Source organism: Scylla paramamosain, chromosome 33 (assembly GCF_035594125.1).
Source record: "Scylla paramamosain isolate STU-SP2022 chromosome 33, ASM3559412v1, whole genome shotgun sequence".
NCBI classification, from domain to species: domain Eukaryota; kingdom Metazoa; phylum Arthropoda; class Malacostraca; order Decapoda; family Portunidae; genus Scylla; species Scylla paramamosain.
The window spans coordinates 16,172,702-16,192,926 of record NC_087183.1 but is presented as its reverse complement, the minus strand read 5'-3'; the positions used below and the strand labels follow the sequence as shown (position 1 = coordinate 16,192,926).

General features: G+C 43.4%; 2 protein-coding genes across 12 annotated transcripts; one reads left to right on the top strand and one right to left on the bottom strand.

Annotated features, from left to right (window-relative positions):
* Positions 1-1,252: 1,252 nt before the first annotated feature.
* LOC135089794 (histone-lysine N-methyltransferase NSD2-like) lies at positions 1,253-15,837 on the top strand. 6 transcript variants are annotated; one of them, XM_063985831.1, is made up of 19 exons: positions 1,253-1,405; positions 3,975-6,025; positions 6,240-6,377; positions 6,569-6,734; positions 7,183-7,337; positions 7,613-7,761; positions 7,869-8,760; positions 8,892-9,015; positions 9,121-9,248; positions 9,388-9,545; positions 9,760-9,910; positions 10,157-10,297; positions 10,427-10,572; positions 10,677-10,828; positions 11,026-11,182; positions 11,344-11,554; positions 13,773-13,962; positions 14,267-14,442; positions 14,624-15,837. In XM_063985831.1, the coding sequence occupies exons 2-19, from the start codon at positions 3,995-3,997 to the stop codon at positions 15,014-15,016; spliced, it is 5,658 nt and encodes a 1,885-aa protein (XP_063841901.1). In that variant the 5' UTR covers positions 1,253-1,405; positions 3,975-3,994; the 3' UTR covers positions 15,017-15,837. The 6 variants fall into 6 exon arrangements, with proteins under 6 accessions (XP_063841901.1, XP_063841902.1, XP_063841900.1 ...); XM_063985832.1 differs by having other exon boundaries at positions 1,287-1,405; positions 3,960-6,025; XM_063985830.1 differs by lacking the exon at positions 1,253-1,405 and adding an exon at positions 1,625-1,652.
* LOC135089805 (uncharacterized) lies at positions 15,687-19,846 on the bottom strand. 6 transcript variants are annotated; one of them, XM_063985863.1, is made up of 5 exons: positions 19,809-19,846; positions 19,476-19,524; positions 17,451-17,639; positions 16,418-16,522; positions 15,687-16,160 (listed from the first exon to the last, which is right to left on the bottom strand). In XM_063985863.1, the coding sequence occupies exons 1-5, from the start codon at positions 19,829-19,831 to the stop codon at positions 16,008-16,010; spliced, it is 519 nt and encodes a 172-aa protein (XP_063841933.1). In that variant the 5' UTR covers positions 19,832-19,846; the 3' UTR covers positions 15,687-16,007. The 6 variants fall into 6 exon arrangements, with proteins under 6 accessions (XP_063841933.1, XP_063841935.1, XP_063841934.1 ...); XM_063985865.1 differs by lacking the exon at positions 19,809-19,846 and adding an exon at positions 18,416-18,588 and having other exon boundaries at positions 19,476-19,530; XM_063985864.1 differs by lacking the exon at positions 19,809-19,846 and adding an exon at positions 18,416-18,588 and having other exon boundaries at positions 19,338-19,484.
* Positions 19,847-20,225: the final 379 nt, after the last annotated feature.

Here is a 20,225-nt window from a genome sequence, read left to right as displayed (position 1 = left end):
ATTTAATCTTATAAATTTTTCATATGCTAAGTAGTTTATAACTTTTTTGAACTTATGAAGTATTTTTCTCTCCTCTTTCAAGATCTCTTGATATTTCTTACTTATTACATGATATGATATCATTTTTACCCTACATAGTGAGTCTGGCTCCATTTGGCACTGATGTTTTCTTAAAATTTGATAATGGCAAGTGATTTTAAACTTATAGGTGTGATGCTGCTGTAGATCGCTTGTATTCTCTCTCTCTCTCTCTCTCTCTCTCTCTCTCTCTCTCTCTCTCTCTCTCAGTATGTTTCCCAGCTTCCAGACTTTTTTTTCAAGAGGCATGAATTGTATTTGGGTGTTTGATGTGGTCCCTATCACTCTAATATGTTTCCCAGGTGTCATTTTGTCTTGTCACTCCCTTCTGATTAACTTATAATAATTAAACCCTTTTATTCCTTGAAAGTTGCCTTGTGTAGGTGAAGATCAATGAGCCTTTTCCTGTCTCCTTATTTTCTTATGTTCTTTTCATAATCAAACATATTAGTGAAAAAATATAATAAATATACATTTCTATAGGGGTATATTGGCCAAGCGTTACATTTTGATGTTAGTAGAGTCTAACGTATGACCTGACTTAATTATGTTGTTAGGGCTGAGTCAATAGGAAGCTTTACTTGATTTCATTACTATCATTATTACTATTTTTTCTTTTATATATATATATATATATATATATATATATATATATATATATATATATATATATATATATATATATATATATATATATATATATATATATATATTTCTCTATTAGACTACTTGAGAAGCCACAGCTGTGTTTTGGACTGGCTGCAAGTTCAATTATTTCAATATTTCATAATAATCAACATCTCTCCATTGCAGCCGTCGTCTTATGTATTGTCGCACTGATATGAAAGAAAAACACCAAATAGATCATTTAATCCTTACACAAGCACCATAACATTCAAATATACAAATCTTGAAACTATGAAATGAGTAATCTAAGCCGAACATTCTACAAAGGCAAAATTAAAAACAAAACGAAGTAAAATCCCAGAAATCAACACAAATAAAAGAAAGACACCCAACACACCTTTAAATCACCACAATCACCATAATATTCAAATCGCACAAGAAATACGCATTCATCTCTTCATATCTTCCCCTATTATTTAAAACTACTGAGGTGATTGTGTAAGCCAATCAGCGTGCAAGATTTTTCCCGCGCTTTCTGGGGCACCAATCAGATTCAAGTTTGGTTCCCGCGTTTAGCAAGGCCAATGGCGGTGATCGAGGAGTTCATGCAGCGTAAATACAACCTTTAAATCGCCGATACTGGCTAAATTATCATCCTGACGCACGATCCAAGCCCCGAGGAGGAGGATCTACGGTGGAGGTGAGCTACATGAAGCGTTATGAGACTGTAGGAAGTGAGATAACCGTAGAAATTAGGGATGAGTGACTGAGCTCTCTAGTCTGTATTTTGTGTCTAATCGAAATGGCGGCTGAGAATTCATATTTTAAGGTGTGGTTTAGCGTTTTTTCTCACTTCCTGGCCTCTCTGCGATTGTAATTAGTCCGATACACCTGTATTTGCCCCCAGGTGTGAGCAGGACAGGTGGAAATTTAAATGAGGAGGTCGGGTAAGTACGGGATGGTTACTCTGTTTGTCTGTTTGTCTGTTTGTCTCCTTCTCATGGCGCTGGGAACCATTTCATATTGCAAACTCCCTTGATTCCCCGCTGGGTGAGGCGCTTTGCTGCTGCCGTGACCCGTGTTAGTGTTGTAGGAGTGTCGTCTGTGTGTTACTGAGTGTTGTAGGGGACCAGTGTTGCTAGCAGTGTGTTGGGGAGCTGGTTTTGTTGTGTGCCAGACATCTGATTCGTGTTTTTCTGGCAGGTTCTTGCGGTTTTCTGACCATCCCAGGTGTTTTCTTGATATTTTTGCCGTTTTGTTTTGTTATTGTGAGTATGGGTGGGCTCTTGTGAGTGGGAATGTGTTAAAATGGCTTATTTCGTGTGTTCCTGGGATTCAGTTCATGTTTTTCTTCGTTGTCTTTGTATCCAATTAGCCTTCCGGTTATTTTCTGGATATTTCTGCCGTTTTGTTTTGTTACTTTGAGTGTAGTTGTGTTCTTGTGAGTTAGAATATGTTAAAATGGCTTATTCCGAGTGCTCCTGGGTTACAGTTCATCTTTTTCTACGTTGTCTTTGTGCCTAACTAGCTTTCCTGTTATTTTCTGGACATTTCTGCCGTTTTGTTTTGTTACTTTGAATGTGTGTTCTTGTGAGTGGGGATGTGTTAAAATAACTTATTTCGTGTGTTCTTGTGTTCCTGTTCATGTTTTTCTTTGTTATCTTTGTGCATAACTAATTTTCCGGCTGTTTTCTGGACATTTCTGCCGTTTTGTTTTGTTAATTTCGATGTAGACAGATTCTTGTTGTTGGGAGTGACTTGTAATGGCTGATTTCGTGAGTACCCGTGGGTGAAATTCGTCTTTTTCTACGCTATCTGTGTGCTACCCGTTTTTGTGCGTGTTTTCTCGATATTTCTGTTGTTTTGTTGTGTTGTATTGGGCATAGACATGTTTTTGTGGCTGGCATTGTGTTATAATGGCTAATTTCGTGAGTTTCTGGGAGAAGAATTCATGTTTTTACATGGTATTATTATGCCTCCCTTATTTTCCGGCCTTTTCTTTGTGTTTTGTGTGTAAACTCTAGGTATAGAGATATTTGTGTGGCCAGGAATCTGTTTTAAGCATTAATTCCTATGTTCCTTGGGTGAAATTCATTTTTTTCTGTGATATTATTATGCCTGCTCAATTTTCCGGCCTTTTCTTGGTGTTTTGTGTGTAAACTCTAGGTGTTAACATTTTTGTGTGGCCAGGAAGGTGTTTTATCCATTAATTCCTATGTTCCTGAGGTGAAATTCATGTTTTCTGTGTTATTTATTTTATTTTAATGCTTATCCTATTTTTTGGGTGGATAAATATTAAATTTATTGCCCCCTGCCTCCCCCACCCCATCCCACCCCCTTTTTTTTTTTCCCTCTCTCCCTGGCGGTTTTGGTATGCTTTGAATTAATCTGCCAAGTGTTTCCTCCACAAATTGGTCTTTTTTACTAACCCCTCCTCCCCACCCCACTCCCTTGGTGGGTAGAAAAATACCCTTATAAAGGTTCCGTACATTGCTTTGATGCAGTGAATTGTTGCATAGAGCAGTGAAAGGGTTAATTGGCAGTTTCCTGTTGTGCCGCGCCACATACACAATTTGCTGTTTCATACAACACTCCCATTTGTGTTTATCTCCTTCCCAGTGTATAATAGGTGAGGGACCTGGTAGGGAAGTGTGTTTCAGGGCAGGGAAAGCAAGTACAAACCAGCAGGGTGTGCAGGGATTTAGACTTCCAGGTAGTGGGGTTTAGGGTAGAGTGAGAACCATATCAGTGTCTTGTTTATTTAGGTAACAGGTTACTCCAGCTCCTAGACCTGCTAGTTATTATTACCTTGAGGGATGTAGTCTTATCAGCTGGTTTGTGGCTTTCTTCTCTGTACACATTCATTTATAGGGTATGATAGGACAGTATTAAAAACCATAGCCAGTGCTACTACTTAAAGTGTATAAGATTACAAGTTAGGTTTGTTTAGGTTAGGAAGCCAAACTTGAGTGATTTTTACTCCCTGCCTTAAAACCCCCAGATTCCCATGAGGCCCATGAATAATGCATGATAAAAGAATATTCTTTCAGTTTTTCATAATTTTCATGTATAGGATCATGTATTACTTTTCTTAGCTGCAACTTATCCCTGAGGTGTTGAAAGGAGGCATCTTGGCAACAACACCAATGTTTAGATTGGATAAGTTTCCATTAGTTTTCTGCAGAGGATCATTTATTGCCTTACCCAGCATTGATATATTTAACATCCACATTGTAGCCTTCATGTGTTGACAGGCATCTCATTGGCAGGGTGTGCTGGTGGCAGCATAATGCACCTGCCGAACCTGTCCCCCACAGCACTAGCAGGCAGGACTTCCTCAGGGGACTCAATGGATGATGACTCCTCAGGCTCTGTCATGGGATACGGGAACCCATACCTGGCATCTGGCATGTCCAGGGAGATTGGGAACAACCTGACACAGGATCCCGATGCTGCTTATCGGTATGTGGGGAAGCTGAACGCACAGCGGCAGGACAGCAACGGCTGGAAGATGGATAAGCTGTGTGACAGCAGGAGCAACGACAGCCCGGGCCTCGGTGACTGGCTAGCCGAGGAGGAGGGAGAGAGGGAGCCAGAGGTGGAGAGGAATGCAGAGTATTTCAGTGCGGAGGAAGATGCTGATGAAGTGGAGGAGGAAAAGTTGAATGCAGATGACAAGTTCAACACCGACGATGAGGACAAATTCAGCACAGAGGAGGATGCCAAGTACAGCGAGGAATTTGACTCCAGCACGGAAGGGACAGGCAGGGAGAGTGCAGACGAGGAAGGGGCCGGGGGAGGGCAGGATGCCTTCCTCCCTGAAGCAGACTACCTTTCCCCGGCCTGGCTTGACCATAAGATTCCAAGCAAGAAGGAGCTGCAGCCTAGAAGGAAGCTGCTGTGGGACAGTGGGGAGGAGGGAAGTCTAGGTCAAGAGGAGCACTGGTCAGGCACCAGCAATGGGGAGGCAGAGCCCAGCCAAACAGAGAGTGAGGAGTGTGGGACAAAGCCAGAGGGAGCGCCGGCAGATACCTCCTCAGGGTCGCCCCGTGCCTGTCCTGTCCTCTGTTTTGATGAGTACGGCAACCTCACTACCTCTTACCAGGACCCGGGACAGCCTCCAGTGCCTGAGCCAGTCCCCAACCTCATTTCACCACGTGCCATGGCCAAGGACAAGTGCTCCTCCCCACCTGTGGACTCCTCACCCAGCACACCACCAGTGCAGGAGCCCAAGGTGCTGCGCTCCAGGACCAGAATATCACAGGAGAATTTAGAGAATGCAGCAGCACCAGCACCAGCAACAACAACCACAGTAGTGTTGGAGCAGGAGCTGCAGCAGGCCTTCAAGGAGGAGTTCAACACTGCCGCCACCAGCCGCTACGGCCGAGCCCGCAAGCGCAAGACAGTAGATGGTTTCTTCTTTGGCACCATCAACTTCAACGAGCTGCGAAAGATCACCTCTGGGAGCCCCAAGAAGGCCAGCAAGGGCACCACCTCTAAGAACACCAGCCCTGACCAGAAGTCCAAGGCCAGGGAGGAGGCACGGCCGAGTCCCCCAGCACCTGTGGAAGCCAAGGATCTCAAGGACCTTAATGAGAACGGGATAGGAAATCTGGATGTGCACCCCATCAATGGAGAGGCAGAGATGATAGTCCCTCCCCTGGAAACAGTACAAATGGACCAAGCCAAAGATTCCACCTTCATAGTACAAAATAGGGACCTACGCACCAGGAAGGAGAGGACTCCAAGGCGCCACCGCCACAGTCTGGAGGCAGCAGTGACCACCACCAGCATGGCAGGGATGGAAGAGGCCAAGCCAGACCTTGCCCAAGAGAAGGCAGCTACTCTAGAGACCACCACTGCCAAAGGTATTGATGGCAGGACAAGCAGTACCACAGCCCAGCAGATGACAGCACTGTCCAGGAGGAGGTGGCGGGGAAGCAGGCCAGGGCGCCGGCGAGTCAGGACAGGGTGGCGGCAGGGGAGGTTAAGTGCAAGGGTGGCACTGAAAGACAGCCAGGTGGTGCCTCAGCCCCGGTCACACCGCTCGTCTCGCTCTGCCACGGCCCTGGCCCTGGCCAACGAAGTGGCCCCTCTTGCTGCCTTGCAGGATCCCAATCAGCACCCCATAAAGGAGGAAGTGGACATCAAAGAGGAGCTACTGACAGAAGACATGATCAAGCAGGAGCCAGTGGAGGCCAGTCAGCAGAACATGTTCTCACCAGCATACCAGTCCCTCACAGATGGCCAGGAAGGCATTGCCACCCTCACCAGGAGTTCCAGTCGCAGGACCTCAGATGCCAAGGCAGCAGAAGAAAAGGTAAGAACTTATTCTGTTATTGATTGGGTGTAGTGGCAGATAATGGAAGAGAAAATAGCAAAATAAATATACTGGTGTGTCTGAACCATGAGAAGCTAAGAAGAGTGTCAGGAACTAACTGTTGTGGATGAAATAATTATGGAGAAAGATACAAAGAGGTAGATAAACTAATATAAATGGATAAAAAAACAACTCTTTGGTCCTTCCTTCACAGGTGTCATCCATCACCAAGTCTGGCAGAGTCATCAAGAAGCCACAGCTCATCGACATATCAGTGGAGGACAAGCGGCAGAAACAGACCCGAGAACAGCAGAGACAGAATGAGGCCCTGATGAACTCCAGCTTAGAGGAGGTGAGAGAGAGAGAGAGACAGACAGACAGACAGACAGACAGACAGACACTAGGTCATGTAAGCATTCCTCCTTATTCCCTTCTCTGTACATTTCCCTCTCCCATTCCCCATTAACTTTATCCTTTCCTCAAGCTGCCATCACTTTCATCTTCCATCTCATCTCCTCACAGTCTTACCCTTTCCCCCCACAGGAGCTTACCTTGTCCTCAGCCAACATGCAGGTACTGGAAAAGGAGCATCCCTGTGAATACATGGTTGGGGATCTGGTGTGGGTGCACATCCGAGGCAGTCCTCTCTGGCCCTCCATGATCTCCTATGACCCAGTTCTTGGCCAGTACAGCAGAGTGGCAACTAAGTGTGAGTCTGGAGCTGAGGTTTCCTTGCTTTAGGTTCAACTGAGACTGTGTTTACTAGTGTTGTAGTTTTTTGGGTTTTTCATTCTGGTGAAATTTGGGTTTTTGCAGTTTTTGTATGATTTAGTTTATGGTTTGATGGTTTTTTGTTGTGTAGTATCAAATTTCGTTCTTTGTCTTATTTTTGGTGTGGTTCAGTTTGATCTAAGCTTCACAAGCATTGCAAGAAAGTAGTGTGTAGATCCCTTTATCTTGCAGTGGAGTGGAAATGAAAATCAGTGGTAGTATAGTGGGCCATAAGACTCTCCCTTTCCACCAGGGGCTGATGGGGCTAAGAACATAAATGATATGTGTGTGTGGTGCCTTGTTTGGGTTTGCTGGCCTGGTATATAGATGGACAATGATGCTGACTGTTTCATCCCTCCTCTGAGCAGCCTCTCCTCTCCTGACAGTGAACCACATGATGAACCGTTACCGAGGCATCAGGATGTATCACGTTCAGTTCTTCAGTGACAACTCCCTCACCCACTGGATGGCACCCAACAACGTGATTCCCTACGAGGGCTATGACAAGCTGAAGGAATACCTGCAGGACCTCAAGGCTAAGGTAGGTGGGGGTCCTGGTTGGGTTCTCAGTCTTCATCACTTGTTTGCTTCCTGTGGTTTGTTCCCCTCCACCCCCCATCCTTTTTATATATATATATATATATATATATATATATATATATATATATATATATATATATATATATATATATATATATATATATATATATAGCTAAGCTAGAATCTTAAGTCAAAGGTGTGGTATTGTTTTGACAAGTGGGATGCTCCATGGATGGTGGATAATTGTGATGACCAACCTTACTGTGTCCTCTGCAGATGAAGGAAAAGACAAAGTACAAGAGGGTGCAGTATGAGGGTTTCCTGAGGACTCTGTTGCACATGAACAAGGTGCCACCTGGACAGAAAAAACGTGAGCGATGGATGAAGGCCATTGATGAAGCCAATATGGCCCTGGAAATGGACAGGTGGGTTTGGGAAGGATAGTGTTCATGTTATGGGTTAGTGTTCTTCAATTCCTCCTTCCATTCACTTGACACACTATTCGTCACTGGTCGCCTTTCTGTTCCTCCAGGTATGAACGCATCCAGAAGTACACCTTCAAGGTGGAGGATGTGGAGGCTGATGAAACAGACACAAACCGAGGGGCTAGACTGTCTTCCAGGGGCCACCGGGTGGGAGCGGGCCGGACAGCTGATGGTCAGCCAGAGAAGAAGAGGCGTGGCCGACCCAAAAAGTCTTCCCAGGCCGAGGTGGCAAACCGGGTCAGCAAAACTGGCGGAGACTCGACAGATGGGGAGTTCTCAGGGTTTGATGACCTGACTGCTGAGGGAATCAAGCAGAACAGGATAGCGCTGGCCTCCAGGCTGCACCGTCCCAAGGAAGAGTTTGTGGCCTACGCCAGGCAGCACCTAGACGCCATCATGCAGGACAACCCTGGCATCTCAGAGGAGGCGGCGCTGACCAAGCTTCGCTGGCGGTGGAGGAAGCTGACCAGTGGCCAGGGCGGCCGCTACAAGGGTGCTGGGGGGAAACGGAAACACCATCGGGCGGGAGAGTTGTCCAATGGGTGGGAGGACGAGGAAGGCAGCAGCGGCAGCAACAGTGGAGGCGGGTCGGCCAAGCGGCAGAGGCTGGAGGAGGATGGTGGGCGAGGGGTGTACAAGGTGGTGCGGAATGAGAAGGTTTGCTGCCGCTGCGAAGGGGTGAGCGCACGTGCCGGGTCCGACATGGTGCGCTGCAAGGGCCTCTGCTGCGGCGTCTTTCATCTGGGCTGCCTGGGCCTCACCTCCATGCCACGCCGGGACTTTAAGTGCGAGGAGTGCCTCACGGAGCGGCACCCGTGCTTCATCTGCAAGTCCTCAGTGGGCCCGGTCCAGCGCTGCACTGTGCCCTTCTGTGGAAAGTTCTACCACGACGCTTGCATCCACCGGTGGCCGCAAGTCTCCAGACAGCGGCAGCAGGAGGTTTGTGTGTCTTAGACTCAGCTGTGTTCAAAAACACTTTTGCTTCAGATACTGTCACCTGAAGAATGTTTACCTTAACATTTACTTGTATCCTTTTCCACTCCCAGCAGCTTAATTTGTGTATCTTGCAGAAATTTGTTTGTCCGCGTCACATCTGCCACATGTGTGCTGCCAACGCAGATGATGTAGGGGACTCTCTGGCCCGCACACCGCCCTTCACCCGGTGCCTGCGCTGCCCTACCACCTACCACACGGGTGAGTCTCTGTGGTGTCCTCCACCCCTGGGATTCATACCATGCTTTCCTCTTAATGAGGTGTCAGTTGATGGATGTGTATTACTTGGTGTTTCCTTCTCCCCAGGTGAGGGATGTCTGGCTGCAGGGACGGAGGAGATCTCCCAAACCAGCCACATCTGCACCAAACACCTCCAGCTACCAAAGAATATATCTCATCATGTCAATGTTAATTGGTGTTTCTGTTGCTCAAAGGTCAGTGTTTGCATTAGTATTCATTTTGTAATGCAGGATGTTTTGGAGTGAAAAGTACAAAGATAGTGAAATATAGAATATAAATGTTTGAAGAGTTTGAGAGGAAATAGAGTTAATGGTTATTGTGACTTAATTCCAGGGAGGGTCTCTTCTTCTGTGTGACCAATGTCCTGCCGCCTTCCATGCTGAGTGCATGAAGATCACCACCCCGGAGGGTGGCTATGTGTGTGAGGACTGTGAGAGTGGCAAATTCCCAGTGTATGGCGACGTGGTGTGGGTCAAGCTTGGCCTGTACAGGTGTGTATGGCATGGCACTGGTGTGTGTGTGTGTGTGTGTGTGTTTTTAAGGATATGTGAAGAAACTTTTTGGCATGCTTAGTTTTCTATTTTCTTTAGTTTTTAATTTTCAGTTCACTTAACTTTCCCCAGAATTATGTTTATAGAGAGTTAAGGTCATAATTAAAGGAAATGAGTTTTAAAACTGTGTTCTAGCAACTTGTCCTGTCTGCAGGTGGTGGCCAGGTCAGGTGCTGCATCCACGGTTCATTCCAGACAACATTGAAAACCTTCCACATCAGCAGGGTATGTTCTGTGTCCACTTCTTTGGTTCCAACGACTACTATTGGGTCACCAGGGGCAGGGCCTTCCTCTACCAAGAAGGGGTAAGTCTTGTTGCTTCTGGACCATGGAATCTCTCAATTTACTTATGCATGTCATTTGATCATTTTATTTATCTTGGTCATGGTCAACATCTCATCTTTTTGAAAATTTCTTTCCTTGTTATCAATACCTTGCCAGTGGATCAGAGGAGGTTTTGTTTCTGTTAGTATTTGCATGTTTGTGAGTGCAGTGGAGAATGTTGGTTTGGGATGTATACAGTATTTGTAGCACACTAAATCTCCCATCAGGACAAGGGATCAAGGGCACAGTCAAGCAGGACCTTGGAGATACAGTTCCGACGTGCTGTGGATGAGGCGCTGGAGGCCTACAAGGAGCAGAAAGCCAAGAGAAACCTGCAGGAGCTGAGGTGGTCTGAGAAAGGAAACCTGGTGAGTGGTAGAGGCTCACAAAAGGTCTTAAAGGAACTTTGGCTTTTTGTATTATTATAGAAGTTGCATTTAAGGAATTTTATTTCAGAAAATAATTTAGCTTTATAAACCCTTGTCATCTGGCTTCAGAAACCTCCTCCATATGTGCGGATTGATGCCAACCGGCCAGTAGGCAATGTGCGGCTCAGCAAAGTGGACCTGGCAGCTGTCAACAGGTGTGACTGTGAACCCAACTCTGACAACCCATGTGGCTCTGACGAGAAGTGTCTTAACAGGTGTGTGTGTGTGTGTGTGTGTGTGAATAGTGTTAATGTCACCTGTGTAAGAATGCTAGTAGTAGTTCCTAGCTTTTACTACACACTCTCTGTCTCCTGCCCAGGATGCTGATGTTTGAGTGCATGCGGGAGGTGTGCGGGGCTGGTGACCGTTGTGGCAACCAGAGATTCCAGAAGAAGAAGTATCCCAGTGTGTGCTGCTTCAAGACTGAGGACAGAGGTTGGGGGCTTAAGACACTGGATGACATCAAGAAAGGTAACCACCCTTAATAATGTTACTTATTTAACATGCATCTTTGTCTTTCACTTTGTTTGGCTATTGTCTATCAAATTTTCTGTCCTGCTTACTCACAGATTCCACATTCATGAGAGAAAAGGACTTTGCAGCATGTATATGTGAAAATCTAAACATTTTTTATACTAAATACAATGTGATCTACTTGTTTCCTGCAGGAGAGTTTGTTATTGAGTACGTTGGAGAACTGATTGACGACGAGGAGTTCCGGCGTCGGATTGAAGAGATGCACGACATAAAGGAAGAGAATTATTACTTCCTCACCATAGACAAAGACATAATGATTGATGCAGGACCAAAAGGAAACCTTGCTAGGTGTGTGGCTGCCTCTGGTGTTAACCTTGAGTTATTCTTGCACCTCCATCCTTATGAACCACCAGTCTCATTTTTTTAAGCCATTCAGATGTGAAGTAGATGGACATAGTGACCTCCAGGCTTCAGTATCCGGAGTATAATGTAATGTATGCCATCTGCAGGTTCATGAATCATTCATGTCAGCCAAACTGTGAGACCCAGAAGTGGACGGTGGGTGGGGACACACGCGTCGGCCTCTTTGCCATTGAGGATGTCGCGGCAGGTTCTGAGTTAACCTTCAATTATAACCTACAGTGTGTGGGAACAGAGAAGAAGCGCTGCTGCTGTGGTGCTCCAAACTGCAGTGGCTTTATTGGTGTCAAAGTACAAAAGGTATGTACTGTTTACTGGGTGCTCTGTGCAGACATTTCAGGTCATTAGTCTTGCTCTTGGTCATGTATTAGTAATTGGAAGTTATTAGAGATGATGACTAATCTTGCATGAAGGGGAGGCACAGGAAGGAAATGTTGAATACGTATCTGAATTTATTAAGGATTAAAGGCAGGGGAAGAGGTTTTAAGGCCACAATGTAATGAATTAGAAAAGTCAGGAGATTAATGAGGAAAGCTAAAATCAGTTATGAATTAAAGGTAGCCAGCCAGGTGAAGATGGACCCTAAGAGATTTTATCAGGTATACAGGACAAAGAATAAGGAAACTATAGGTCCATTAAAGGCAGCAGAAAGGGAGCTGGTTAGCTCTGGGAAGGAGATAAGTAAATTTCTGAATGAGTATTTTTTAACTGTCTTCACCCAGGAAAACATGCATGATAGTGAACAAATGTTTAGAGCAGATGAGAATGAGAAGCTGACAGATATTACCATAATGAAGGAGATAGTGGAACAGGAGATAGGCTAAAAAGATCAAGGCACCTGGACCAGATGAAATATATCTCAGATTACTTGAGGAATGTAAAGAGGTTATTAGTGAGCCATTGGTTTCTGTCTTTAGGAAATCACTTGAGTCAGTGTGGAGGCAGGCTAATGTAGTCCCCATCTTTAAGAAAGGAGATAAAACTTTAATGTCTAATTATAGACCTGTCAGCTTAACTTCTGTTGTAGGTGAAATAATGGAGTCAGTAATAGCAAAGAAGAACATTAGGGAGCATTTACACAAACATAACTTGATAAATCGTTCACAGCATGGCTTCACGAAGGGGAAGTCTTGCCTGACGAACTTCTTAAGTTTTTACAGTAAAGTGTATGAGGTGGTAGATAATGGTGATAGTTATAACATCTTATATCTGGACTTCAGTAAAGCATTTGACGAGGTACCCCATCAGAGGCTCCTGAGAAAGGTTAAGGCACACAGGATAGTGGTAAGGTGCTGGGCTGGATAAGGTCATGGCTAAGCGGCAGGCGAGAAAGAGTTGTAATAAATGGCTCTAAATCCAAGTGGGGTGATGTAATTAGTCTGGTGTCACAGGGATCAGTATTAGGGTCATTGATGTTTTTAATATATATCAATGACTTGGGTAGTGGAATTAGTAGTGATGTTAGTAAATTTGTGGATGACACAAAGATAGGTAAATTAATTAGATCAGAATCAGATGCCATCGCCTTGCAGGCAGATTTAGATAGGATGAATGAATGGATGGACAGATGGCAAGTGCAGTTTAATATCAACAAATGCAAGGTACTTAGCGTAGGTAGAGGAAACCCACACAGTAGGTACGCGATAAACAACAAAATTTGTAAGGTTTGTGGTACGAAAAAGATTTAGGAGTTATAGTTAGCTCTGAACTCCATCTAGGAAAACAATACATAGAAGTCAGAAACAGGGCAAATAGGGTATTAGGATTAATTTTTAGGAGTGTTAAAAGTAGAAGGCCCAAAGTAATATTAAAGTTATATTTGGCACTGGTCAGATCTCATCTAGACTACACTGTGCAGTTCTGGTCCCCACATTACAGGAAGGATATAGGTCTATTAGAATCAGTGCAAAGGAGAATGACTAAAAGGATACAGGGGATGAGGAGTATTCCTTACAAGGCAAGATTGAAGCTGTTAAATTTACATTCTTTAGAGAGGCATAGGTTAAGAGGGGACCTGATAGATGTCTTTAAGTGATATAAGGGTTATAACAGCAGGGATGTAAGCAAAATTCTTAGGGTCAGAAACCAGGACAGAACAAGAAATAAAAATTTAGGTTTAAGAAAGAGATAGGGAGAGATTGGTTCTCAAATAGAGTGGTAGATGAATGGAACAGACTCAGTAATCAAGTCGTTAGTGCCAAGACATTAGGGAACTTTAAGAGAAGATTAGACAGATTTATGGATGGGGATGATAGGTGGAAATAGGTATATTTCATACAGGGACTGCCATATGTAAGCCTGGTGGCTTCTTGCAGCTTCCTTTATTTCTTAAGTTCTTATGGAAGTTTGATCATGGACTGAAAATGAGTAGTTTGTGACAACTTAAGCTAGGCTGTCTTTTATGTATGCCTTCTCAGAAGTGTTCACATCAGGTGTTGGCCAATGTAGGGACTTTAGAATTTTATTAGGAATAAATGCAGCCTGAGAGGAGAAAATATAGTTTTTTCCCACAAACCAGACAGAGATGGCGGGCCCAAAGAGGGAGAAAAATGGGAAGCAGCGAAGGAAACGTCGTCGGCGAGAGACAAAAGTGTCAGAGGACGAGTGTTTCCGGTGTGGGGGACCAGGTGACCTGATTCTGTGTGATGGCGTCAACTGTCCCAAGGGATACCACCTTGAGTGTTTAGGCCTCGACAAGCTGCCCAGAGGTGAGGAGGAAGATGCTTGCTGCATGTCTTTACTCTTGGCATAAATAATTGTGGATGCAGATTTTGAGCTTCTACCACTTACTGTACATTACTACATTGTTAATACATTATCCTGCCTATAGTATGAAGATAAATCTGACAAGAAGTGTATTAGCGACAAATGATTACCTTGACATACTCAATACTAGCTTTTAAGTGATAACCTGGATTTTGTACTGTCTTGAAGAGGTAGAAGCTATATATTTATTGTGATAAACCACAACTTGCATACACCTCCAATCAAAATTTTTCCTCCATCGAACAGGGAAGTGGATCTGTCCGTGGCACCACTGTGACGAGTGTGGCCAGTGGAGCACACGCCTGAACCGCTGCCAATTCTGCCCAAACTCGTTCTGCCGGCAACACATCACAGGCAACCTGCAACTCATTCCAGGGTTTGGCAATGTGTGTCAGGACCACGACACTGAGGAACTAGAAACGGTGAGTCACTGTGCACCACACCCAGCAAGGGCTGAAGTAGTCACCTTTGAGAGTGTTTCATCATACATACTTTGGGTTTGAGTCATTATACCTTTACATATGCACATTTGGTTGATTAACTGAGTGAGGTTCTTCCACACTTCTGTAGGGAATCTTGCCTTAGACTCCCTCTCTTTTTCAGCTCAGAGGTCAGATGGAAACAACAGCACTGACTGAGAACATGGAGGAACAGTACCAACAGAAATCTGATGTGGACTCTGACTGTGGACAAGATGGCATGCTACCCCACCCTTCTTGCCCTGAGGTGAAGGCTGAGGACCAAGGGACTGGTGGTGTAGTGGAGGAAGGACAAGAAGGGTCAGAAGACCATCCCATAGGTAGCAGAGAGGGACCACACAAACCAAAGCGAAGAGTGTCTCGGTCAAGGTGGATCCGTGTGAAGAGGAGGGGCGTGAACAGGAGCCAACTGCCAAGTCTGTCCCGAAGGAACAGGGTAAACGGGGCGCTAGTTCATGGCAAAGGAAGAGGCATGAAGGAGGGGGAGGAGAAGGCTCGGCACATCAATGAGGCCTGAGGAACGACTGCCATTAGATTACCTATATTTTTACTTTAACCAATTCCTTTGAACTCAATATAGTATAATATACAGAATGATAGTTTTATTTTATATCTTTAACTTATTGATCCAGGTATGTATACAGTGCTGGCATATCATTTTGCTTCTTTTTAGGAAGGATTTGAAGCACAAGTGTGGGAGTGCCCAGACATTCACAAAGTGCAAGCTAGTCGAGCTTCTGTTACCCAAAGTTGGACACAAAATTTTATATATTGTTATAAAACAGTACATTGAATACAATGGACTTGTAATATTAAGGTTATTATTTTTTTTTTCCAATACATAGTAATAATAACTGTTATTGAAGACTTTTTTTTTTTTTTTTTTTTTTTTTTTTTCAGATTCATCCTCATAGAAGCATAACTCATTGTTTCCTCTTAGCTCTCATGATTGGTAGGTTTTGTTTTATTTTAATAATTTATTTTTTCTGTCTTCAGATGATGACTTGGTCAGAACACTTTCCATGTGATGTATTGTACAAGGTTGCTCTGTAACTTACCCCAGTGTTGAAGAATTCTATCATGTGTAGCAGGTGGAGTTTGGAGATTAGAGTCCATGATTTTAATTGTATCTTAACAATTTGCCAGGAAAATTTTATGCCAGTGGGACTTGGAGATTGTAGACCATGTTTTTTTTTAATTATATATGAAAAGTTTATTTTCTTCATTGTCAACATTGTTCATGTCATTATTACATTATTATTATTTATTCACTATGCAACTTTTCTGGAATTCTTGATTATGGGATGTCTATGGTAGACAATAAAGTCTTTAATAGGATATGCATGTTTAAGCTGTGAACCTTAAGAAATATAATTTCCATGCCTTTATACTATTAAAATTAGAATAGACAGCCCTCCACATGCTGTAAGGGTCAAAAAAAGTACATTTCTCTGGGAGGAGGAGCAGGTGACGTCTTGTTACTTTCCATGAAAGATTAGAACATTAACCTAAAATATGCTCGCAAGTGTGGCAATGTGGCCATCCTCCTTGTCTTGCTCCTGTGACGTTTTGATGGTGCCCCTCTCCTGGTGCTGCACGAGTGCTATATAGGTGATGGCGCCGCTGCAGCCAAACATGACGGCACAGATGTAGCCCAGAGCCTGTAAGGGATCGAAGCCACAGGTGGAGTGTAAAGCTTTCACCACCATATAACATTTTCCATAATCTGCATTCTGTGTACTCAGTGGGCATAAGATTCCACCCGATGTTTTGCCTTTCCCTCAGTCCAAAGTTCCCTTACTGACGATTAATGTATTCTTAGTACCCCACAGGATTTAGAACTGTGGGAAAAACATAACATGTGAAAGCAAGTTCAGAGGGTTGTTATGACGTGTTCATGACTGCAAGAATTACTGACCACTGCAGTGACCGTGAGAGCAGTGTCAGAGCAAGGTCCCCGAGTGAGTGTGAGTGTGGCGCCCACCACCATGAGCAACGCCGCCAGAACGTTGAGCCAAGACTCCTGTGGAAGGGAATATATATATATATATATATATATATATATATATATATATATATATATATATATATATATATATATATATATATATATATATATATATATATATATATATATATATATATATATATTTATTTATTTATTTATTTATTTATTTATTTATTTATTTATTTTATTATTATTTTTTTTTAAGTGAGCGTTGAATGCCTTCTCTTTGCAGACAGGAAGGTCACAGAAGCTTTTATACTCAATTTTTTTAGGAGAGAAGAGCAGCATGAAAGGAACCTGTATATTTTTTTTCTTTCTTTCTAGCTGGCTTCTTTACATGCTGGAGAGACAGAGAGAGAGAGAGAGAGAGTACACAACACTCACGAATCACTTTGACTTTTCTAGAGGGTGTAATGTTCAGCTGCATGGTATATGTAAGCAAAGAATACAAATCGAGTTCGCAGATGATTGTCGAATAGGCCAGGCATGTTTACTGGCATACAAAACAACATGAGAACAGTTCCTTGAGGAGATAAGTGTTCATTACAGTAGCAATATGATATGCGAGAAAACACAGATAGAGAATAGTTTATCAAATTAGTACTGTACAAGGGAGAGAGACTAAGATGATTTGGACATGAAGAGGAGATATACAAATTACACTGGTATGATGATGCTGAGGATGGAGCTGCCGGGAAAGAAGAGAAAAGCCAAGGAGATTAATAAAACATGCCATAGAGGAGTAGAGGCAGAAGATCGAGGATGGTGGAGGGATATTCAGATCCCATAGAGATCATGCATAAAGCAAATGACAGGAGAAGCATAACAGAAGGTGGTAGGAGGCGATCCATTGTGGCAAATTTTAACAGAGGCAAGATGGAAAAGAAAGAAAGAAGGAAAGAAAAAAAAAAAAAGATGAATACACAAAATCACGATGACTCACCCCTCTGGCCCAGGTGGGGATGAAGTAAGGGTTCCTCCCACTGTCAGTCACCATGATGGCTGTGGTGTAGGAGATGAGGAGGAAGAGCAGACACACCACGATGGGCAGCACGTACAAGGACACGTACATTGGAATGCTCTGACATCTGTTGCCCGCAAGGAACAAGGTCATGGCCGTCACCAAGGCAGCCTAAAAAAAAAAAAAAAGAAAAAAAAAAAAAGGCTTAGGTTCATCAACACTTGTTCCGTGGTATCTCCTCATATAAGACTACAGTAAAATCCCTCTTATCCGGCATTCGAGTATCTGGCAGCTTCAAGTATCCGGCACATTTTTCCCTGAGCCTTACAATCAATAAAAAATCAATGTGTACCCATAAAATCGATTAAAATTCCCGCGCGAGGCATACTTTGTCCCTTCGCCACCAGAGCGCACTGCTTTGCGCCATCCGCAGCCCACTGCACTGTGTTTACTCAGTGACTCAGTCCCGCGTGTGCACTGTTTATCGCCTGACGCCTTCATCATGCCTAAAGTTGTAGAAAAGAGGAACCGTGTTGTGCTTACACTTAAGCAGCTGATCAGATCAGCTGATCTTTGTTATGGTAAGATGCGTGAGTGTTAGGTGGTGATTGTCGACATAATTTCACTTCTATTCAAGTATCCGGCATGTCGGCGGTCCCGTTGATGCCGGATAAAAGGGATTTTACTGTACATTCTGAAACACTTCTGCGCGCCTTCCCTACTTTAAGAGTGTTTTTACGGCTACAGTGACAGATTAACAAGTTTTCTACATTAGTAACAGCAGAAACACTCTTAAGAACCAGGATAATAATGTCCGTGGCCTTTGAAAATAGTCGTGGTGAGAGAGCAAAGTGTTTCAGAACACGAGGCATGGTCAGGAAAAGTTAATGGTGCTAGATCAACAGATTTTATATATGCAATTATATCTATTTTCCCGCCGTGCTTACTATTTCCAGTAGCTTGAGGATGGAGTGTGTGGACGTGACAAACTCCTTCTTGTTGCCCCACCTCATGGCTGCCTCGTGTTGGCTCAGATCGAGTCAAGGAGTGCACTTGTCAACTGCTATTTAGGAGGGACACACCACAGTGTGCCATACCATCACGACCTCACCCTTCACACCTGCATGGACAATGGATAATATACACACTCGTTAAGATGCTTTTCACAACATAAATCTGAAGGAAAAGGATGTTCTCTGTTCATTGACACTTGCCTGCCATATCATCACGACCTCTTTTGCATCTGCATGGAAGAAAACACATACTCTCGAAGACGATTTTGCAGCATAAATCTGTTCATTATGGGTTCTCTTTGCTCAATTTTCTATTTGTACTGAAAACTTATTGCCTTCCAGTAGAAAAGATATATATATTCTGAGATATAGGTGTTACTTTTGCCCTCTCCCTTATCACTGGGTGGATCTATCGCTAACGAAGGCAATTGAAGCTACCCTTCCGCTTCCTCCTAATTTATTTCATTCCGATCTCTCGCCTCTTCATTCACTTCTCCCTTCTTATTCCCATCCCGAGGTGTGTGTGTGTGTGTGTGTGTGTGTGTGTGTGTGATGAAGGGAACGTATTACAAGGGACGAATCACGAATAAAGGTAAGATGAATGATAGGACGAGGATAAAGGGAATGTGTTAAAAATATGGGTGTTAAACCTAGGTAGAGAGAAGATTAAGATGAATTAAAAATACTGGCCAAGTGTTATATTATCATCAGCAATCAAATTAACTAATGGAGACTTACTGAGAGGCAAAAAAAAAAAAAAATGTATATATATATATATATATATATATATATATATATATATATATATATATATATATATATATATATATATATATATATATATGATTACCCTTACGTCACAGGACAGCAACACGAGGCGCGCTGTAGATAGAGCGCGAGTAATATGAACAGCACAGTACATTCCCCACTACATGCAAACCATTTTAACTCCAATGCTGTATGTACTGTAGGTGTATTCACTTAATACACTCACCTTACTGCGTCCACAGAGCCTCCTCACAGCCAGGTATGGGCAACTGAAACTGACACGACAGATAAGATTTGTTAAGGATAAGATAAATACATTTCTAATCTCTGACAAACACCACAGTATAGATTTCGACATTATTATATTGCTTAATTATTTGCGCAGTACTGCTGGTCCTAGTCTGCATCTGCCGAAGAAAAAGGGATCTAATGTCTGGCTTGGTGACATTTTTTAGGCTATAGAGATGAGAGGCTGAGATGAAATTTCACACACACACACACACACACACACACACACACATGGAAAATTTCAACCAGAAAGAGGCGGTTCAGCGTTAACCTCTTAAACATGCTCAAGGCCATGCAGGCTTTTGTCAGTGTTTGAGTCTAGACAGTATTTGTGGAATAGTTGAGGCGCCGCTGTGAACATCTGTCGTGATAGGTGGCGAGGAAAAGTGATCGGAAGACACCCGTGGATCCCCTCACCAGCCTATCATATTTCGTCATGTGAGGCCTCACTAGAAGCTACTTTCGTCATCCGCACTGCTCACGTGCTTCCATAACATTACATCCCTGCGTGGAAACAGGTGTTACACTACAGTCCACGTGGCATGAGATTTGTTTACATTCTTAAACAGCTGAATTAATCAATAAAATCAATTAAAACATCACTCTTAGGTCATATCATAACATCACCCACCCAGTTACGTGATGCAGAGGCCAGTGATGAAAATCAAATTTAAGGAAAAACATTTAA

What these genes read in the sequence shown, in the direction of transcription:
- LOC135089794 (XM_063985830.1), top strand. An exon ending in TGCAGGACCTCAAGGCTAAG is followed by an intron (nt 7,338 to 7,612) that starts GTAGGTGGGGGT and finishes TGTCCTCTGCAG; the next exon opens with ATGAAGGAAAAGACAAAGTA. An exon ending in CCAGACAGCGGCAGCAGGAG is followed by an intron (nt 8,761 to 8,891) that starts GTTTGTGTGTCT and finishes TGTATCTTGCAG; the next exon opens with AAATTTGTTTGTCCGCGTCA.
- LOC135089805 (XM_063985863.1), bottom strand. Translation starts at nt 19,831, where the DNA reads ATGGCCTTGAGCATGTTTAAGAG. An exon ending in GGCTCTGTGGACGCAGTAAG is followed by an intron (nt 17,640 to 19,475) that starts GTGAGTGTATTA and finishes TTTTTTTTTTAG; the next exon opens with GCTGCCTTGGTGACGGCCAT. An exon ending in CTCTCACGGTCACTGCAGTG is followed by an intron (nt 16,161 to 16,417) that starts GTCAGTAATTCT and finishes GATCCCTTACAG; the next exon opens with GCTCTGGGCTACATCTGTGC.